We start from the raw sequence: 20246 nt of genomic DNA on the forward strand, positions 1-20246 counted from the left end.
ATTGAATTTTGGAGAAGAATTTTATTATTTTTAAAGATAATTCAAATTTACGAAAATTTTTAAAAAGTTTTAAACATAATTGAATTTCTGGAAAAATTTGTAACTTCTCTAAAATTCCATTTTTTTAGTGTTTTTAACTAAAATTCTTCTATAAATCCATGATTTTTAATAATTAATTAAATATATATCGACAAATTTAACTAATTTTAGAAGATTTTGAATTATTAAAATTTTTCAAAAATCTAAGTTCTTTAAATTGTTTTATTAAATTCATTCAAAATTGAAATTTCATCAAATTTCAAATTAAAATCTTTTGAAGTTCAACTGTTTATGAAAATTGTAAACGCAACCCTTTTTTGAAATTGAATTAACTTTGAAATATTTAAGTAAAATTATTCATTAAATAATTAATTTTTTTATGATAGTTGTTCAAGATTTAAGTTGTTTAAAAAGAAATTTTTGTCAGAAATAGAAAAAATTGAAGATTTTGAAATCCAGTTTTCTGGCATATTATCGTAAAATACTGCAATTTAATTGTGTAGAATTTAAAAAATATAATTTTCCATCATTAAATTAGTGTGTAGAGTTTAAAAGTAAAGAATTTAAATGTAGAAGATTTAAAAATAATAATTGTTTCTTTGTTCAATAATCGTGTGAGGATTTTAACCCACCTACAGTTTTATCATTTTTCAATTTTGCAGCAAATAAATTTATAATTTTGTTAAAATTAATTTGGACTATTTCATTTTTACTTTGATATTGAATACAACTATTTATTTAGGTTCAGGTTAAACAATGTGTTTACAAAGTATATAAAAATATTAATTTACCTGAAGAAGTTTGATTAACTCCTGTGTCAATATTTTCCTTTGAAACAGATGTCGCATTTACTTCTCCTTGTGGAACAATTTCTATCAAATTCGGATTGCGGTAAGTATTTTTAGGGAAGTAATTCTGAAATTCAATGTAAATTAAATTATACATTTATAAAAGAAAAACCTTTCACAAAAAAATATTCAACTACCAATGAATTCTTGAGATCTCTTCATTGAAAAAAATTTAAGAATGCAAGAAATTGACATTTTTTTAACCCTTTCGTGCAGCCGAGAAACACAGCTGCTGGATTTTATTGAAACGTGCTACTAAGGAGTTTTTAGGGTCACTTATTACGAATCTGAAGTCAGATTTTCAAAATTTTGAAAATTCAAAATGGCGGATCAAATATGGCGGACATTTTTTCAAAATTTCTCAAATTTACATAAAACTTGTTACTCGGGGGTTTTCGGGGTCGCTGATAACGAATCTGAAGTCAGATTTTAAAAATTCAAAATGGAGCAGGTTTGAAAAAAAATATCATTTTGAATTTTGAAAATCTGACTTTAGATTCGTAAGCAAATTTAATGAAACTTTGAAAAATTAGATTTCGCTATTTTTATAAATATTTTACCTATTGTTTATAATAATTATAATCTTACTACATAATTTCTTATTTTTTTAATTGTAGCAGCGGTCATTCGGAATAGAAAGAAATTTACCGCAAATTAATTGGTTGACTTTTGTAAGAATAACATAAATTTTTCTAAGTGGGACATTCATGTATCCCGGAAGCACGAAAGGGTTAATACACGTTTGTTTTTATTTATAATTTTGATCATATTTTTTTAAATCTCAATAAAGACTTAACTACAGCAAACAGTATCTTACTTAATCAGTATAAAAAGGAAAACTAAGAAATATATTCTCTTACATGTCTGACTCCATTCTGCCTCTGTTGTCTGTGATGAAAATGATCTCTTGCCTGTTTATAATAAGAACGCAGTGACTGTGTCCCTTGAAAAGCTCCACCATGACTTTGATGAGGAGAGTGACGTTTCTTCTGCAATGTATCTTTAACGCGTAATGTTTGTAAAGCAGCAAGTCTCAGAGCCTCCAAGTCATCTTCATCATCTTCATTTTTACATTTGTGGGATGGTGCCGATACTGTCTGTAATTTTTTTTCAAGTTTTTAAATTTCAATTTTATAAATAAGATATTTGTTTTATGGTAAATGATGTATTCTTCAAATTAGATGAAATATTCATAAATAGATAAAGAACCGCTGAAAAGTTAAAACAAAATTTTTTGAGTTTAGTTCATGAAGTCTATGCTTCTTAATGAATATTTTCTTTTTTATGAATATTATATTATTGTCTTAAATTCCAGATACAAACAGTTTTTTATTAAATAGATTTTCAAAATTTATAGATTTTCAAATATTATACGTGTTTCGATTTATTTTGGTTATATAAACTCTTTATCTCATTCAGATCTCAAATTTACGGTGTTGTTGCTCTGTCATTCACTTTTACATATTTTTCTTTTTTTCTGTTTACTCTTTAACTTCATTTACCGCTATTCCATTTCCCACTATTTCAAATGTTTTGACAAATGTCTATCTGACATAAAATCTTATTACACGATAAAACTTTATTAAACAAATTATGACTTTTTCTGGTTTGTACATATCATAATTTTAAAATAAATTGCAGTTGGGTGAAAATTCGTGAAGTGGGCATCGGATTTTCCAAGGTTTTCAATTTCTATAATAAACTTTATAAAAATAAAGTATGTACTAATAGAAAGACAAACAGTCAACAAGCTTTATTTAAAAATATTCATTTCTTTATTTTTTTGTAAACAATTTAGTTTCAATCTAACACTTTTTTTAAACTTTTATATCTCCGAACTGGATTGTCAGATACGCTAAACTGTCACAACTTTTCGACTCCCTCATGGCCCCTCGCCCGCCCCATCTACAAACGACGTAAACAAGCGACCACTGATCGGGTGACCGCTGATCGGGCTTGCAGTGTAATTATATAGACTGTTATGGAAGTGCATTAGTTATATTACAGAACTTAAATACAAACAGCAAAGTCTCAGTGGTTTCTGGTAGTCTAAGGGCTCCATATAAGAGCCGACCATTTTACCGAATGACCATGTAATGATTTTCTCTTTTATTTTATTAAAAGAGAAAATCATAAATTAAATTTAGTTTTTTATTTTCAATAATTTTCAATTTACTTGATCAAAAAATTTAATATTCAATAAATAAATAAAAATAAAACGATTCCAAAAAATAAACTACACAATAAAAATAATTTGAGGTCAAACAAAAATCATATGCCAAATAATTATATATAATAATCGTCGTGATTCCAGATTTCCGGATCTCTGTCCACACTTGAAGTTAGTTATAGTTATTCTTTTGTTTTTTATACGTTTTGATAAAAAATAGAAATATACATATACATATACATATACATACATTATAATAATCGTAAGTTTCCTTTCCGTTAGCAAATTATCTGCATTCATTTGTTTGTTTTGAAAATTTAATTTTGTGGGTTAAGTATTGGCATTTTTTATATATTTTTTAATGTCAAACTTTTTAATGTGGAAAATACTTTACTTATTAAATTGTCTCGACTCTTTGGTAAAAAATCTAAAATTATCAAAAATTCAAAAAAATTCAAAAATCCGATTTTCTTAAAATTCAACATTTTTTCTTCTCTTTTATTGGATATAGCTTCATTATTTTTGTGCTTTTGGAAAATACTTTACTTATTAAATTGTTTCGACTCTTTGGTAACAAATCTAAAATTATCGAAAATTATCAAAAATTCAAAAATCCGATTTTCTTAAAATTTAACATTTTTTCTTCTTTTTTACGGGATTTAGCTTCATTATTTTTGTGCTTTTGGAAAATACTTTACATATTTAATAGTCTCGACTCTTTGGTAAAAAATCTAAAATTATCAAAAATTCGAAAAAATTCAAAAATCCGATTTTCTTAAAATTCAACATTTTTTCTTCTCTTTTATTGGATATAGCTTCATTATTTTTGTGCTTTTGGAAAATACTTTACTTATTAAATTGTTTCGACTCTTTGGTAACAAATCTAAAATTATCGAAAATTCGAAAAAATTCAAAAATTTGATTTTCTTAAAATTAAACATTTTTTCTTCTCTTTTATGGGATTTAGCTTCATTATTTTTGTGCTTTTGGAAAATACTTTACATATTTAATAGTCTCGATTCTTTGGTAAAAAATCTAAAATTATCAAAAATTCGAAAAAATTCAAAAATCCGATTTTCTTAAAATTTAACATTTTTTCTTCTTTTTTACGGGATTTAGCTTCATTATTTTTGTGCTTTTGGAAAATACTTTACATATTTAATAGTCTCGACTCTTTGGTAAAAAATCTAAAATTATCAAAAATTCGAAAATATTCAAAAATCCGATTTTCTTAAAATTTAACATTTTTTCTTCTTTTTTACGGGATTTAGCTTCATTATTTTTGTGCTTTTGGAAAATACTTTACATATTTAATAGTCTCGACTCTTTGGTAAAAAATCTAAAATTATCAAAAATTCGAAAAAATTCAAAAATCCGATTTTCTTAAAATTTAACATTTTTTCTTCTTTTTTACGGGATTTAGCTTCATTATTTTTGTGCTTTTGGAAAATACTTTACATATTTAATAGTCTCGACTCTTTGGTAAAAAATCTAAAATTATCAAAAATTCGAAAATATTCAAAAATCCGATTTTCTTAAAATTTAACATTTTTTCTTCTTTTTTACGGGATTTAGCTTCATTATTTTTGTGCTTTTGGAAAATACTTTACTTATTAAATTGTCTCGACTCTTTGGTAAAAAATCTAAAATTATTAAAAATTCGAAAAAATTCAAAAATTTGATTTTCTTAAAATTAAACATTTTTTCTTCTCTTTTATGGGATTTCGCTTCATTATTTTTGTGCTTTTGGAAAATACTTTACTTATTAAATTGTCTCGACTCTTTGGTAAAAAATCTAAAATTATCAAAAATTCGAAAAATTTCAAAAATCCGTTTTTCTTAAAATTCAACATTTTTTCTTCTTTTTTATGGGATTTAGCTTCATAATTTTCTTGCTTTTGGAAAATACTTTACTTATTAACTTGTCTCGACTCTTTGGTAAAAAATCTAAAATTATCAAAAATTCGAAAAATTTCAAAAATCCGTTTTTCTTAAAATTCAACATTTTTTCTTCTCTTTTATGGGATTTAGCTTCATTATTTTTGTGCTTTTAGAAAATACTTTACATATTTAATAGTATCGACTCTTTGGTAAAAAATCTAAAATTATTAAAAATTCGAAAAAATTCAAAAATTTGATTTTCTTAAAATTAAACATTTTGTGCAACACCTGTAAGGAAAGTAATACTTTGCATGCCTGTAAAGTAGGCGCAAAACAGTACTTTGCTGCACTAGTGCGGCAAAGTGCTTATTTTGCTGCACTAGTGCGGCAAAGTGCTTTTTTGCTGCACTAGTGCGGCAAAGTTCTTAAACTTTTGGGTTTTTTTGGTGATATACATAGGTATTTGTTTTCTATTTGTAGAATACCTGTTTTTTACAGTAATATACGCGTAAAAAACCACGAATATTACGTGCGGTAACATACGTTCCAAACCCTGCTAAACAGTACGTATGTTGGCGTCAACTAGCGTTTCCAAACAGCTTTTTTATCAAAACCAAAAGGTGTTGCACAAAGTACTGTGTGCAACACGTACGAAAGAAGATTTTCCAACTTCGTGCAAATTGCTGCCCTCGCTTCGCTCGGGACAGCAAACTTTGCACTCGTCGGAAAACAGCTTCTTTCTGTACTTGTTGCACAATATACTATTTTCTTCTCTTTTATGGGATTTAGCTTCATTATTTTTGTGCTTTTGGAAAATACTTTACTTATTAAATTGTCTCGACTCTTTGGTAAAAAATCTAAAATTATTAAAAATTCGAAAAAATTCAAAAATTTGATTTTCTTAAAATTAAACATTTTTTCTTCTCTTTTATGGGATTTAGCTTCATTATTTTTGTGCTTTTGAAAAATACTTTACATATTTAATAGTATCGACTCTTTGGTAAAAAATCTAAAATTATCAAAAATTCGAAAAATTTCAAAAATCCGTTTTTCTTATAATTCAACATTTTTTCTTCTCTTTTATGGGATTTAGCTTCATTATTTTTGTGCTTTTGAAAAATACTTTACATATTTAATAGTCTCGACTCTTTGGTAAAAAATCTAAAATTATCAAAAATTCGAAAAAATTCAAAAATCCGATTTTCTTAAAATTCAACATTTTTTCTTCTCTTTTATTGGATATAGCTTCATTATTTTTGTGCTTTTGGAAAATACTTTACTCATTAAATTGTCTCGACTCTTTGGTAAAAAATCTAAAATTATCAAAAATTCGAAAAATTTCAAAAATCCGTTTTTCTTAAAATTCAACATTTTTTCTTCTTTTTTACGGGATTTAGCTTCATTATTTTTGTGCTTTTGGAAAATACTTTACTTATTAAATTGTCTCGACTCTTTGGTAAAAAATCTAAAATTATCAAAAATTCGAAAAATTTCAAAAATCCGTTTTTCTTAAAATTCAACATTTTTTCTTCTCTTTTATGGGATTTAGCTTCATTATTTTTGTGCTTTTAGAAAATACTTTACATATTTAATAGTATCGACTCTTTGGTAAAAAATCTAAAATTATTAAAAATTCGAAAAAATTCAAAAATTTGATTTTCTTAAAATTAAACATTTTTTCTTCTCTTTTATGGGATTTAGCTTCATTATTTTTGTGCTTTTGAAAAATACTTTACATATTTAATAGTATCGACTCTTTGGTAAAAAATCTAAAATTATCAAAAATTCGAAAAAATTCAAAAATCCGTTTTTCTTATAATTCAACATTTTTTCTTCTCTTTTATGGGATTTAGCTTCATTATTTTTGTGCTTTTGAAAAATACTTTACATATTTAATAGTCTCGACTCTTTGGTAAAAAATCTAAAATTATCAAAAATTCGAAAAATTTCAAAAATCCGTTTTTCTTATAATTCAACATTTTTTCTTCTCTTTTATGGGATTTAGCTTCATTATTTTTGTGCTTTTGAAAAATACTTTACATATTTAATAGTCTCGACTCTTTGGTAAAAAATCTAAAATTATCAAAAATTCGAAAAAATTCAAAAATCCGATTTTCTTAAAATTCAACATTTTTTCTTCTCTTTTATTGGATATAGCTTCATTATTTTTGTGCTTTTGGAAAATACTTTACTCATTAAATTGTCTCGACTCTTTGGTAAAAAATCTAAAATTATCAAAAATTCGAAAAATTTCAAAAATCCGTTTTTCTTAAAATTCAACATTTTTTCTTCTTTTTTACGGGATTTAGCTTCATTATTTTTGTGCTTTTGGAAAATACTTTACTTATTAAATTGTCTCGACTCTTTGGTAAAAAATCTAAAATTATCAAAAATTCGAAAAATTTCAAAAATCCGTTTTTCTTAAAATTCAACATTTTTTCTTCTCTTTTATGGGATTTAGCTTCATTATTTTTGTGCTTTTAGAAAATACTTTACATATTTAATAGTATCGACTCTTTGGTAAAAAATCTAAAATTATTAAAAATTCGAAAAAATTCAAAAATTTGATTTTCTTAAAATTAAACATTTTTTCTTCTCTTTTATGGGATTTAGCTTCATTATTTTTGTGCTTTTGAAAAATACTTTACATATTTAATAGTATCGACTCTTTGGTAAAAAATCTAAAATTATCAAAAATTCGAAAAAATTCAAAAATTTGTTTTTCTTAAAATTCAACATTTTTTCTTCTTTTTTATGGGATTTAGCTTCATTATTTTTGTGCTTTTGGAAAATACTTTACTTATTAAATTGTCTCGACTCTTTGGTAAAAAATCTAAAATTATCAAAAATTCGAAAAATTTCAAAAATCCGTTTTTCTTATAATTCAACATTTTTTCTTCTCTTTTATGGGATTTAGCTTCATTATTTTTGTGCTTTTGAAAAAAACTTTACTTATTAAATTGTCTCGACTCTTTGGTAAAAAATCTAAAATTATCAAAAATTCGAAAAATTTCAAAAATCCGTTTTTCTTAAAATTCAACATTTTTTCTTCTTTTTTATGGGATTTAGCTTCATTATTTTTGTGCTTTTGGAAAATACTTTACTCATTAAATTGTCTCGACTCTTTAGTAACAAATCTAAAATTATCAAAAATTCGAAAAAATTCAAAAATCCGATTTTCTTAAAATTGAACATTTTTTCTTCTCTTTTATGGGATTTAGCTTCATTATTTTTGTGCTTTTGGAAAATACTTTACATATTTAATAGTCTCGACTCTTTGGTAAAAAATCTAAAATTATCAAAAATTCGAAAAATTTCAAAAATCCGTTTTTCTTAAAATTCAACATTTTTTCTTCTTTTTTACGGGATTTAGCTTCATTATTTTTGTGCTTTTGGAAAATACTTTACTTATTAAATTGTCTCGACTCTTTGGAAAAAAATAAAAAATTATCAAAAATCCGAAAAATTGAATTTCTTAAAATTCAACATTTTTTTTCTCTTTTTTACTATTTAGCTTTATTATTATTTGAATTTTTATTCAAGAGAAAAAATGGAAAACTGAAAAAATTTAAAAACTTTTAAAAATTCCATATTATTTCCATGATTTCCAGATTCTGTAGGAACCCTGCTTTTGTCTGACTTTCTTCTAAATTATCGAATTCTGTGATTTCTGGGGGTAATTTGGTTAAGTTTTAAAATGATTAATTTCTATTTGAATTCGTTTTTTTGAATGTAGAAAATCTGATGTTAATTTAATTTTTTTTTCGTTATGCACGGCAAAAAATATTTAGCTGGATGAACTACAGATTTCACTTTAGTAGCGAAATTATTCAGTGCTTCAATTAATACTTTCGTTATTCTAGAGAAACTTATCGCTATTTCAAGTAAAACTTTTTTCAGTGTGTAATAATTATTATTTCTTTAAAAAGTATTTAATTTAAAATGGCTTTATAAAATAAGCAATGCAAAAGATGACCCAGATACTAATTGTAATTGTTCTAGCCATAGTTTAAGTCTAGTAATGTAAATTCTATTTAAATTGAGACCATTGAGTGAAATTATTTGAATTTTAGTTAGTTAAATCTCTTTGTTAGGTTATAATAATTATTTCTTTAAATTTTTTTAAATTGTTTAAAATAAGCAGCCCCATACAACATTCCCGCGCGCTTGCGCGCGGATAGTTTGGCTAGTGTGAATATAATTTCTCGAGATTTATTTTAATAATTAATAATTCCTAGATTAGTGGTACCACTTAAAAATACAATATGAATCACATACACACAAAATCAACACATTCATACAAACAAATAAAAATGTAACATAAAGAAAAACTGCGATACAACAAAAGCGTCAATTATAATGTCAAACAAATTTACAAATTAAAATATAAATCAGGATCGAATCATTTAATTACAATAAAATCATAATTGTCATATAATCTCTATTAAAAAGAAACGTTACTTGATTAATTAAATTTGATATCGACATACAAAAGTAACAAAATTATGTAAGGCTTGGCATTTTCACTCCAGATCATTCAATTTGTTCACCATACTTATCTGGGAAAAATTGAGGCGTCGGTCTCTTCAATTTGGCGGGAGATCAATATGGTAAGAAATTGTGAGGCTGATTGATCCTCGATGAGAAACTCGGATGAAATGTAACTCCCGATTCCTCCTTAACTATCAATTGATTATCAATCACATTAACGTTGATCTCCTCCTTTAAATCAATTAATGAAATTCCAATTCCCAGAATGAGACTTCCGTCCTTATTTTGTTTTAAAACCCGTCCACTTCAAATCGCCATACTAAACAACGATTTTACTTATTATAAAAAAGATCACAATTATAAAAACCAAATTAAATTCAAAAAGAAACAACGACCGTTAATTTAAAAAAAAGAAATAATCAACAAAATTCCTACCTCTCAGTGTCCTCGGCCGGCACTCAGAAGCGTGGCGCGGATCCGTACGTCGATCTGGAGTTACGATCACCAAGTAATTGGTCATACGCAAATTCTCCAGAATCGACGGCCGTCTTCCCAAAAACCAACGTCTTCCCCACCAACTCGACGATCACATGAGACGTCCCTAAATAATATCTTCCCAACGTACATAATTATATAGAAGGAGATCAACGTGAATTATTTAATTTAAATTTCTCCTGTTATCCAAAAAGAAAAGACCGCCTCAACCATTTTACCGCAAGCTCGTTTTCCCGAAAACCATTGTACCGAATGCATTTTTACCGAATTGACAAGATCCCGAAAAAAATAAAGGTGTGACGCGACCTGAAGAAAGGGACCTTAGAAGCAAAAAATTATATGTTATGTTTGCAATTTTAGAAATAAAAACCAAAAAGAGGTTTACATTGATAGTTGTCAATATAAATCATTGATCTTTAAGTCTTCATTTCAACTAAAATATTTAGCAAACAGTGATTTTAAATTACAATAAGTACAAATTTGAAATGCTTACAATCGATTTAAAGTTTGCACAAATATGTGATATGTATGTATGTGCTTGTACAAAATAAATACAATTAAAAATACCAAATATTGTCAATTTATTTAAACAAATGTAAAAACTAAAGTCAAAGTTTAAACTTTTTGTCTTATATGGATAATAAGTATATGGAGTGTATATAACTCCTTTTTCATTTTAAGCCAAGTATAAAGTAAAAATTTCCTTCTTTCTTGTGGCCACAAGAAAGAAGGAAATCTTTACTTTATATGGATAATATTTGAAAAATCTATAGTTTCTTTAAAACAAAAGGAAAAGATGGTTTCTATTTTGCATTTTTTAATTGTTTTTATGCACTTTCTAATGGTATAAACAATTAAAAAGAAAATTTTTTTGACCTTGAAAAATGCAATAAAAAAATAAAATTTCATTTTTTTATCAAGGGGCCGTCCATAAACTACGTCACGCCTTCAGGGCTCGAACCAGTGAAAGTATTTAAAAATACGGACTTTACGGACCAAAAATGAAAAATTACGGACCATTTACTGGCAAAAATATATAAGAAAACATTTTACTTAAAACTATAAATTAGATTTTTTCATAACTAAAAAACATGAAGATATCGATAAGCGATCAATTACTTCATGTTTTATAATAATTAAAGATAGAGTGATAAAATTATTATCAATTCAATTATTATTTTCAAGAATTTTTAACTAAAATTCTTCTTAAAATCGATTATTTTTTAAAAATTTTCGAAAAAGTTATTTGACAATTTTCAAATCCATTTCTTTACAATATTCAATTTTACGAAATTTCAATTATTTGTAAATTCTTCAATTAAATATTTATTAGAAAATAAAAACTTCAAATAATATAAAAAAAAATTCGCAATTAAAATTTCTCAAAAAAATTAATTCCACAGAATTGTTACTTAGTTAAAAATATGAAAAATTCAAATTTTCAAAGATTTGAATCTGAAACCTTTTCAAAATTTAATTATTTCTAAAACTTTACGCTCTAATACTTTTAATATTCAATTATAATCTAAAATTTTAACTGAAATCCATTTTTAAATCAATTTTTATGAGAAAATTCTACGAGAATTTCATTATTTAAATACAAAAAAAAACAATTTATTGAAAATTTATTGAATAATTACATATGTTTCTTAAAATTGAATTCTTTTAAAGAATTGTATCAATCAATTTTAAAATAATTTGAATTCTTTTGCAAAATTTTATTAAAATAGATATTAAAAATAATTAAATTAGGGAAAATTTTTGAAAATAATTGAAATTTTGCCAAGAAATTTATTAAATTTTTTAAAAATAATTCAATTTTAGAGAAGAATTTTATTATTTATAAAGATAATTCATAATTTACGCAAAGAATTGCATTAAAAATTTTGAATGCAATAATTTTATTCTTTAAAGAAATTTAATTAAAAATTTATTAAAAATAATATTTAAATTCTAATAAGTAAATTGTAGCAGAGGTTATTAAAATAATTAAATTTCTTTGATAAATTTTAATAAAATTTTTAAGAATAATTACATTTTTCGAGGAATTCGATTAAAATTGTATTAAAAATAATTGAAATTCTGCAAGTATGTAGCTTTATTATTTATCAAAATAATTGAATTCCTAATAAGAATTTTATTATTTGCCAAAAAAATAAAATACCTGTAAAAATTTTATTATTTATGAAAATAATTGAATATTGCGAAAAAATTTATAAAAAAATTTGTAAATAATGAATTTCCTGTAAAATTTTTATTATTTTTTGAAAATAATTAAAAGTTTGTGTAGAATTTTATTAATTTTTTTTAAACAATTGAATTCTTTTGGAAAATTTTATGAAAATAGTCGATATTGAAAATCATTGAATTGAGGAAAAATTTTGAAAATAGTTGAAATTTTTCCAAGAATTTTATTAAAATTTTTGAAAATAATTGATATTTTGGAGAAGAATTTAATTACTTCTAAAGATAATTGAAATTTTGACGAGAATTTTTAAAAAATTTTGAACATAATTGAATTTTTGCGAAGAATTTTATTACTTTTGAAAATAATTGAATTCCTTCAATCATTTGTAATTTCTCTAAAATTATCCAAATTATATCGTATAATTTACGTACTTTACGGATCTTTTTCAATTAAATTACGGACTTTACGGACCTTTTTTCAAAAAAACGGACTTTTACGGACTTCAAGCCAAGTTACGGACTTTTACGGGATTTACGGACCTAGTTCGAGCCCTGCCGCCTTAGAGGGGGGGGGGTGGAATTCATTTTTTGTGACGTTCTGTAGAAAAAATGGCGCTAAAGCATATAAAATTTGTGACGTGGGTAGGAGGGGGTGGAAAAATTATGCAAAATAGTGTGACGTAGTTTATAAACGGCCCCCAAATGGACATTTTTAATTTAAAAAAAAAAATTTTTTCATAAAGGTGAGGTTTTTTTTAAAAAAAAAATTTCTTTTTAATTGTTTATACCATAAGAAAGTTCATAAAATCAGTTAAAAAATCCAAAATACAAAACATCATTTCCTTTTGTTTTAAAAAAATACCAAACTTTCGAAAAAATGATATTCGGTAAATTAGATTCGGTAAATTGGATTCGGTATAAATGCATTCGGTGAAACGGCGTTAGTAAAAAAAATTTTCGGTAAAAATGACGTTCGGTAAAATGTACGGTAATCGAGCCCCATAGTTTGCTCTCGATTTCCGGTTGCGAAAAATGGTATAAACAATCGTCAAAGTTTGGAAAACGTAATTTTTCGATGACTGTTGCTTCCGGTTACATTTTAGGGAAAAAAGTTGTTATTCAAAGTTATAGAGCTTGAAAATACCTTTCAAATGACTGGTCATACGTTAAAAAAGGTTAATTAGTTTAGTTGCAAATGAATTTAAACCATTAAACCCTGCGGTCACATGACCTTATGCGAGGATTGTCACTCTCTGGAATTTTGAACGATAATAATAACTGCTTAGTCTGTTTAGAAGGATACAATTCGCTTCAAAAAGTCTTTAAAATTTGAACTAACAAATCATTAGTTCGCCCATTTAAAACACAGTACAATTTCACTTACCGGACGTTTCGACGTTTGATTAAGGGGTTTGATTAAGAGGCAGAAAGAAATCTTTGATGATTTGATCCAAAGTTTAGATTATATAGATCATGAATTTTCCTTGTTTTTTTATTGCAGGACTTAAACTGTTCAAAAAACTTGTCCGGCCGTTTTGGTTAGAAAAAAAATCATCGATTTTGACTATGAAATTGATCGCCGACAGTTTGTTATAAAATTTTCATTTCCACACTTCAATATGCATTTAACAAACCTTGTATGTATAAACATTGCTTTCCGTATATATAAAGGCTTTGTCAGAGCTCATCTGGAGTGGGGAAAAGTTTTTCATATTTTTCTCCCCTTTCAAGCATGATGATTTTACGACAAATTACAGTATTCAAACACTACGGTGAATTTAAGATCTCAATTGAATTAGTAGGTGTTTGGTAACCTTCTACATTTCATACGTTATTTAAAAGTTCTCGCTATAGGATGATGAAAGCTAACTTTCCTCATTCCCTTTGAAATGATTATTGATTTTACTTTTTGTCGATGATTAATAAAATTATATATTCAAAATAAAATTTAAAGAAAATACAAGTTTATCAAAGATTAAATATAAATATTATTAAAATTATTTTATAGATCATATAATATTAATTAATAATGACAAATTAATCAATAATTATATTTAATTTAATTTATAAATGGATTATTTTATCGATCTTAAATAATGATGAAGTTTATTCTTATTCATTAATAGTAAAATAATTAAAAACAATTTTGTTATTAGGACACATAAGCTGAGAATATATTTAATGAGCAATTTGTATAATATAATCAAAAATTAAAAGTCGATTAGAATAATTTTCATTAATAGATTTTAAACTTCATACATTAACATTCAACTTTATCACACCAAATGCACTCCACAACATTGAGTGTGATTTTTTTAAACACATAAATATAATACTGGATACATATTACCAGATAAAACCAATAATGATGATTGGTTGGTCATTTACTTCGAATATTTCCAAAGTCCTCGAGGAAAGAGACGAATGGTCAAAGATGATTAATTCTGAATAATGGAGACTCCAATTTTCTCGAGTTCCTCCAATTTGATAAAAATTCGCTTTCCGTAAATAAAAGGATGCTCCGGTTAACCAAAGGCGAATTTTAAAGATATATCAAAAAATGCCACACTATAATTTAATTATTTCAAGTATAAGTAATAGTAATTTAACTCATTTAATTTATATTTTTTACTATTATTTCTTACCTGGACAAACGGAGAATTTAAATATATATATAGTCTTCAATTAACAAACTTGTTCAACATAGCACTTTTTTTCAATTTAATATTATATAATCAATTTTTACTAATTCTAAATATATCAAAATTGACTTTTATTATATAATTAAAATTGATATTTGATGTTATATGATTCACATGTGATTATTAACTGACTAGTTCTTTCCTCGGGTTCTCCGTTATTCTATTCTCTATAAATCGTCAAAGATCGCATTCTTCCCGAATCTTGATGAATACATTTCAATTCATACACACTTATTAATACTGGTTATCGATAACACCACTACATCAACTCACACATCTAACACACATGTAATCAACAGACTCACTACACCTTACTTAATTTCATTCCGCCCGGTCAACTTGTCTTATTGATAAAGAAACACAATGTCATGACATTTCATAAGTGAAATAAACGAAGTACGGAAATAGATACATTGATACATTGCATTAAAGTGAAATATCTTTATACCACATGGTAGTCTGAGTTGGCCTGAAAATTCGAAGCCAAATCTATCATAAAATTTTTTTTAAAGAAGAAAGAAATTTCAGTATGGTTCGAAAGGTTTTATCCCTTCATCAGGTGTTCCACAAGGCTCGTGCCTAGGATCATCATAGCTTGCAAACATGGTATTCAACAAACAAACTAATCTTAAATTTAAACAAGTGTTATGCCTTGACATTTAAAAAGGTAGTATCCCAATCTTTTTTTCTTATAAAATTAACAACCCTACCTTGAAGAGAGTTACATCATCTAGTGACCTCGAGGTATCCTTTATAACTCCTTACTATGGTTTCCCTTTTTTAATAAATACATCGATGACATTGAGCACATACAAAAACGTTTTTTAAAGTACCTGTCTTTCAAAGTCGATAATCCCCCCCCCCCCAATGGTTGAGTTTATCTCTCCTTATGCAAACGTTTTAATTGTAACACACTAGAAGAACGTCGGATAATTTCCGCAGCAGTATTTATTTTTAATTTATGGAATTATAAAATTGACTGTTCCAAAACCACGAGACTTTCTATCTGAATCAAACTCCATCACCCTCAAGCTTCAATTCAACAATTTTTGTTGGATGTCATTATATAAACCCAATGTTTCTTTTATTAAATTTCGACATTGATATGTTCTCAAAAAATAGTACTGAATTCACAGAAAGCATGAAGCGATACACAAATAGTCTACGAGACTGTTATAACCCTAAAATAAATACTCCAGTCTTTTTTGTATTTAAAATAAAAATAACATAAAATAAGTAACAGAATTTCCTATTTAACATTTCTCAGAGTTAAACAGAGCAGAAATGAAAATCAAAAATTTGAGATTGATAATGAGTCCTACTGTAATATTACAAAATTAAACAAAATTATAAACAAGATAAAAAATCAACAGGTAACGATAATATCCAAAATTGTCTGACACGTTAGAATTCTAAGAAAAGTGGGGGTAAATACCCCCCAAAAACGTGTTTTTGGGTGTTTTCAAGATAGTGTTTCTTCTCAACCTGAAGTGCTGAAAGCTAAAAATGTAATGTGCACTTTAAGCGCCAGATACGTAAGACAAAATAAAAATAGAAGATTTTGAAAAAACTTGTGGTTAATATTAAAAAAATATATTTTCAAACTCTTGTCATAAATTAAAAATAAGAAAATTCTTTGCAGAACTTCAATTACTTACAGAAATTTTAATGCAATTTTTCGCAAGAATTTTAATATTTTAGAAAAAAAAATTTTTTTTTAATTTTAATGAAATTGTTTTAAAAAATTCAGTTATTTTTAAGAATAATTTAATTTCATGAAAGAATTAAAATTTTTTGAAAAATAAATACATAAATAATAATTGAAAGTTTCTCGAAAGAATTCAAATATATAAAGAAAATTGAAAAAAATAGTCTCAGAAATTCAATTATTTCAAAAAATTTAAATAAAATTCTTTTAATAATTCTATTATTTAAAAAAATGTTGACAAAATTCTTTGCAAGATTTAGTTAATTAAATTGCAATTTTAATAAAATTTTCCTATACAATTCAATTGCTTTCAATACATTTCTTCTTAAGAATTCATTATTTTCACAAATAATACATTTTTTATGGGAATTCAATTATTTAAAAGAATTTGAATAAAGTTCTTCGCTAGAAATCAATTATTTCCTTTCTTGAGAATTCAATTATTTTTAAAACTTTTGATAAAATGTTTTATAAATTTGCAAAATTATAATAAAATCGGTCATAGAATACAATTATTTTCGTAAAATACAACATTTTTTCTAGAAATACAATTATTGTCAAAAATGTTTGTAAAACTCTTCGAAACAATTCAATTATTTTCGTGAAAAATAAAAATTCTTCTAAGCAATTCAATTATTTAAGAAATTTTAATAAAATTCTTCCAAAGAATTCAATTTTTTTTCAATTCTTTGTCAGATTTCAATTATTTTCAATTTTTTTATTGAAATTTCTAAATAGAATTTAATTATTTTTAAAAAGTTTTTAAAAATTCTTCAAAAATTCAATTATTTAAAAAAATTTGAATAAAATTCTTCACAAGAAATTAATTATTTTCATAAATAATAATATTTTTCTCTGGAATTTCAATTCTTTTTACAAATAAAATTATTCACAGGAATTCAATTCTAAAAAAGATTTTTAATAAAATTCGTTGCAAGAATTCAATTATTTTCATAAATAACAAAACTTATCGCAGACTTCCAATTATTTTTATACAATTTTAAATAAAATGATAGAAAATTGCATTTATTCTTACAATTTTTTTTTAAATTCGTCGACAGAATTCAATTGTTGTTAAAAATTTCGATAAAATTCTTCATAAAAATTCAATTTTAAAAAAACATGCAATTACTGAATAAATTATTTATTTTTGTATTTAAATAATTGAATTCTCGGGAAATTTTCTAATAAAAATAAAGGAAATAAAATTTAAAAAATTTTAAATTCTGAAATTTAATAATTTCTAAAAATTAAAACTATAACCCTTACAAGAATCCAATTATTTTCTACAATTTTTAACTAAACTTCATCTCTAAATCAATTATCTATATTACTTTTTAATATTTTTCCGAAAGTTCTTCAAGAATTCAATTATTTAACCCTTTGAGGACCAGTGTTGCTTTCAGGCAACATGAACATTTTTTTATTAACTCGTGCATAAATTTCCTAATTTTCAAAACTGAATATTGAAACAATAATTTTCACAAAGTCTGAAAAATTTCGTATGACATACACTGGTCTTCAAATAAAAAACATCAATAACTGTTCCTGAAAAGTTTGCTTAAAAATCAAAAATCGCAATTTTTTAAGAAAAAATTTGGTCCTCAAAGGGTTAAATACAAAAATTCAATTTTTATAATAATTGAAACCGTTCATTTTTCTTTTTAAAGATATTAAAGTAGAATATATTCAAAAAATTTTAATAAATAAATTCATAAAATTAACTTTTTAAAAATATTTCTGAATAATTTTTGAAAGACGCAATAGTTTTACAATTACATAACTAAAAAATTTTTTTTTTAAATTGAAATTTGGTAAAATCTTTTTAAAAAATAATTAAAATTTTTGTAAAATCTTTGAAAAACAATTAAATTTTGCAATGAATTTTAATTAAATTCCTTAAAATAATTAAATTTGGCAAAAGTTTTAATAAAATTTCTGAAAATAATTGAATTTTGCAAAGAGTTTTATTAAAATTATAGATGAATTAGAATTTTAATAAAACTCCAGAAAAAAATTAATTTTGCAAAGAGTTTTATTAAAATTCATAAAAATAATTGAATTTTTCAATAAATTTTTTTAAAAATTCCTGAAAATTGAATTTAGACAAAAATTTTATTAAAATTCATGAAAATAATTGAATTTTTCAATAAATTTTTTTAAAAATTCCTGAAAATTGAATTTAGACAAAAATTTTATTAAAATTCCTGAAAATAATTGAATTTTGCAATAAATTTTTTTAAAAATCCTGAAAATTGAATTTGGACAAAAATTTTATTTAAATTTCTGAAAATAATTGAATTTTGTCAAAGAGTTTTATTAAAATTATAGATGATTAGAATTTTAATAAAATACCAGAAAAAAAATTGAATTTTGCAGAGTTTTATTAAAATTCATGAAAATAATTGAATTTTTCAATAAATTTTTTTAAAAATTCCTGAAAATTGAATTTAGACAAAAATTTTATTAAAATTCCTGAAAATAATTGAATTTTGCAATAAATTTTTTAAAAATTCCCTAAAAAATGGAATTTAAACATAAATTTTATTAAAATTCATTAAAATAATTAAATTTTGCAACGAATTTTAATAAAATTCCCGTAAAATAATTAAATTTTGCAAAAAAAATTTATTAAGCGAATAAATAATTGCATTTTTAAAAAATATTTAAAAAATAATCAAATTTTTGATGAATTTTAGTTATAAATAATTTCTCAAAAATTCTAAAATAATAAATTTTTAAAAATTTTAAATTACTTTGTCAGAGAATTACTTTTTTTCAAAACTATTTTAATATTTTCATTTTTTATCGAATTTACACTTGAAGATTATTTATTAAAATTTTTAAAAATTCAATTATTTACAAAATTTTCAATAAAAATTAATAAATCACTGCTATTTCGTCCGTTTTGCCACAATTGTATATTTAGCATGACGGGCATAATAATTCATTGCTGTTATTGCGCTCGCTAACGAACGACATAGACACTGCGTACGTTTAATATTTTAATGTTCTTAAGTTAATTAAATCCAATAATTAGGTCTACTAAACAATAAAAAATAAACATTTTTAAATCATTGAAAAATCAGTAATAGTTATAAACCGTTAATTTCTAATTTTTATAACAAAAAAAATTTCTAACCCAACAAACATAACACATTTTGTCACGTATAGAGAATTATAAAAATTTATTCAATATTGAAAGTTACCAATTCTTTTTCACATCAGGAAGTGACAATAATAAATTACACCGTTGATGAAAATCATTCGAAATTACTAACAGCGTTGAAAATTAAAAAAAATATATAATAATAGGCACATTAAATTTATATAAACAAACTTGTACGAAGTTTGGGGGAAATTTTCATCAGACTAAAAACATTTCTGTTTTGCGTATATAATAAAAAGTGTAAATTAAATAAAACTCTTACCTTTTTATGATAATCCATGATATGTTTGCTTAAAATTTGGTAAACGTTGTTCTTGTTTATAAGCACCGTGTTCTTAGAAATGCATGAATTACTTTGACATTTTTCAGCACACACGAACTTTACGAAAATATATACAGACTTATGTATACAACATATTTACAGTAAATTACCCATTTTTATTATTTATCAAACATTAATATAATATAATATATTATTATATTCTGAAAATTTTACAGTTTGTCAGATCCAAAATTGTATTCGCAATACTTAGATGGGATCTCTCACTTATCAATT

General features: G+C 24.3%; 1 protein-coding gene across 2 annotated transcripts in view; it reads right to left on the reverse strand.

The window, feature by feature from the left end:
• Window positions 1–20246, reverse strand: part of LOC122504837 (serine/arginine repetitive matrix protein 1-like) — a 51276-nt gene extending 31030 nt beyond the window's left edge. For both annotated transcript variants that reach the window (XM_043616115.1, XM_043616114.1), the window contains exons 1-3: window positions 19953–20246; window positions 1748–1984; window positions 831–954 (exon numbers count right to left, since the gene is read on the reverse strand). In XM_043616115.1, coding sequence (XP_043472050.1) covers window positions 831–954; window positions 1748–1984; window positions 19953–19970 — 379 coding nt within the window. In that variant the 5' untranslated portion in view covers window positions 19971–20246. The remainder of the gene's footprint in view (window positions 1–830; window positions 955–1747; window positions 1985–19952) is intronic.

The sequence above is a fragment of the Leptopilina heterotoma genome, unplaced genomic scaffold, assembly GCF_015476425.1.
Source record: "Leptopilina heterotoma isolate Lh14 unplaced genomic scaffold, ASM1547642v1 Lhet_32, whole genome shotgun sequence".
NCBI classification, from domain to species: Eukaryota; Metazoa; Arthropoda; class Insecta; order Hymenoptera; family Figitidae; genus Leptopilina; species Leptopilina heterotoma.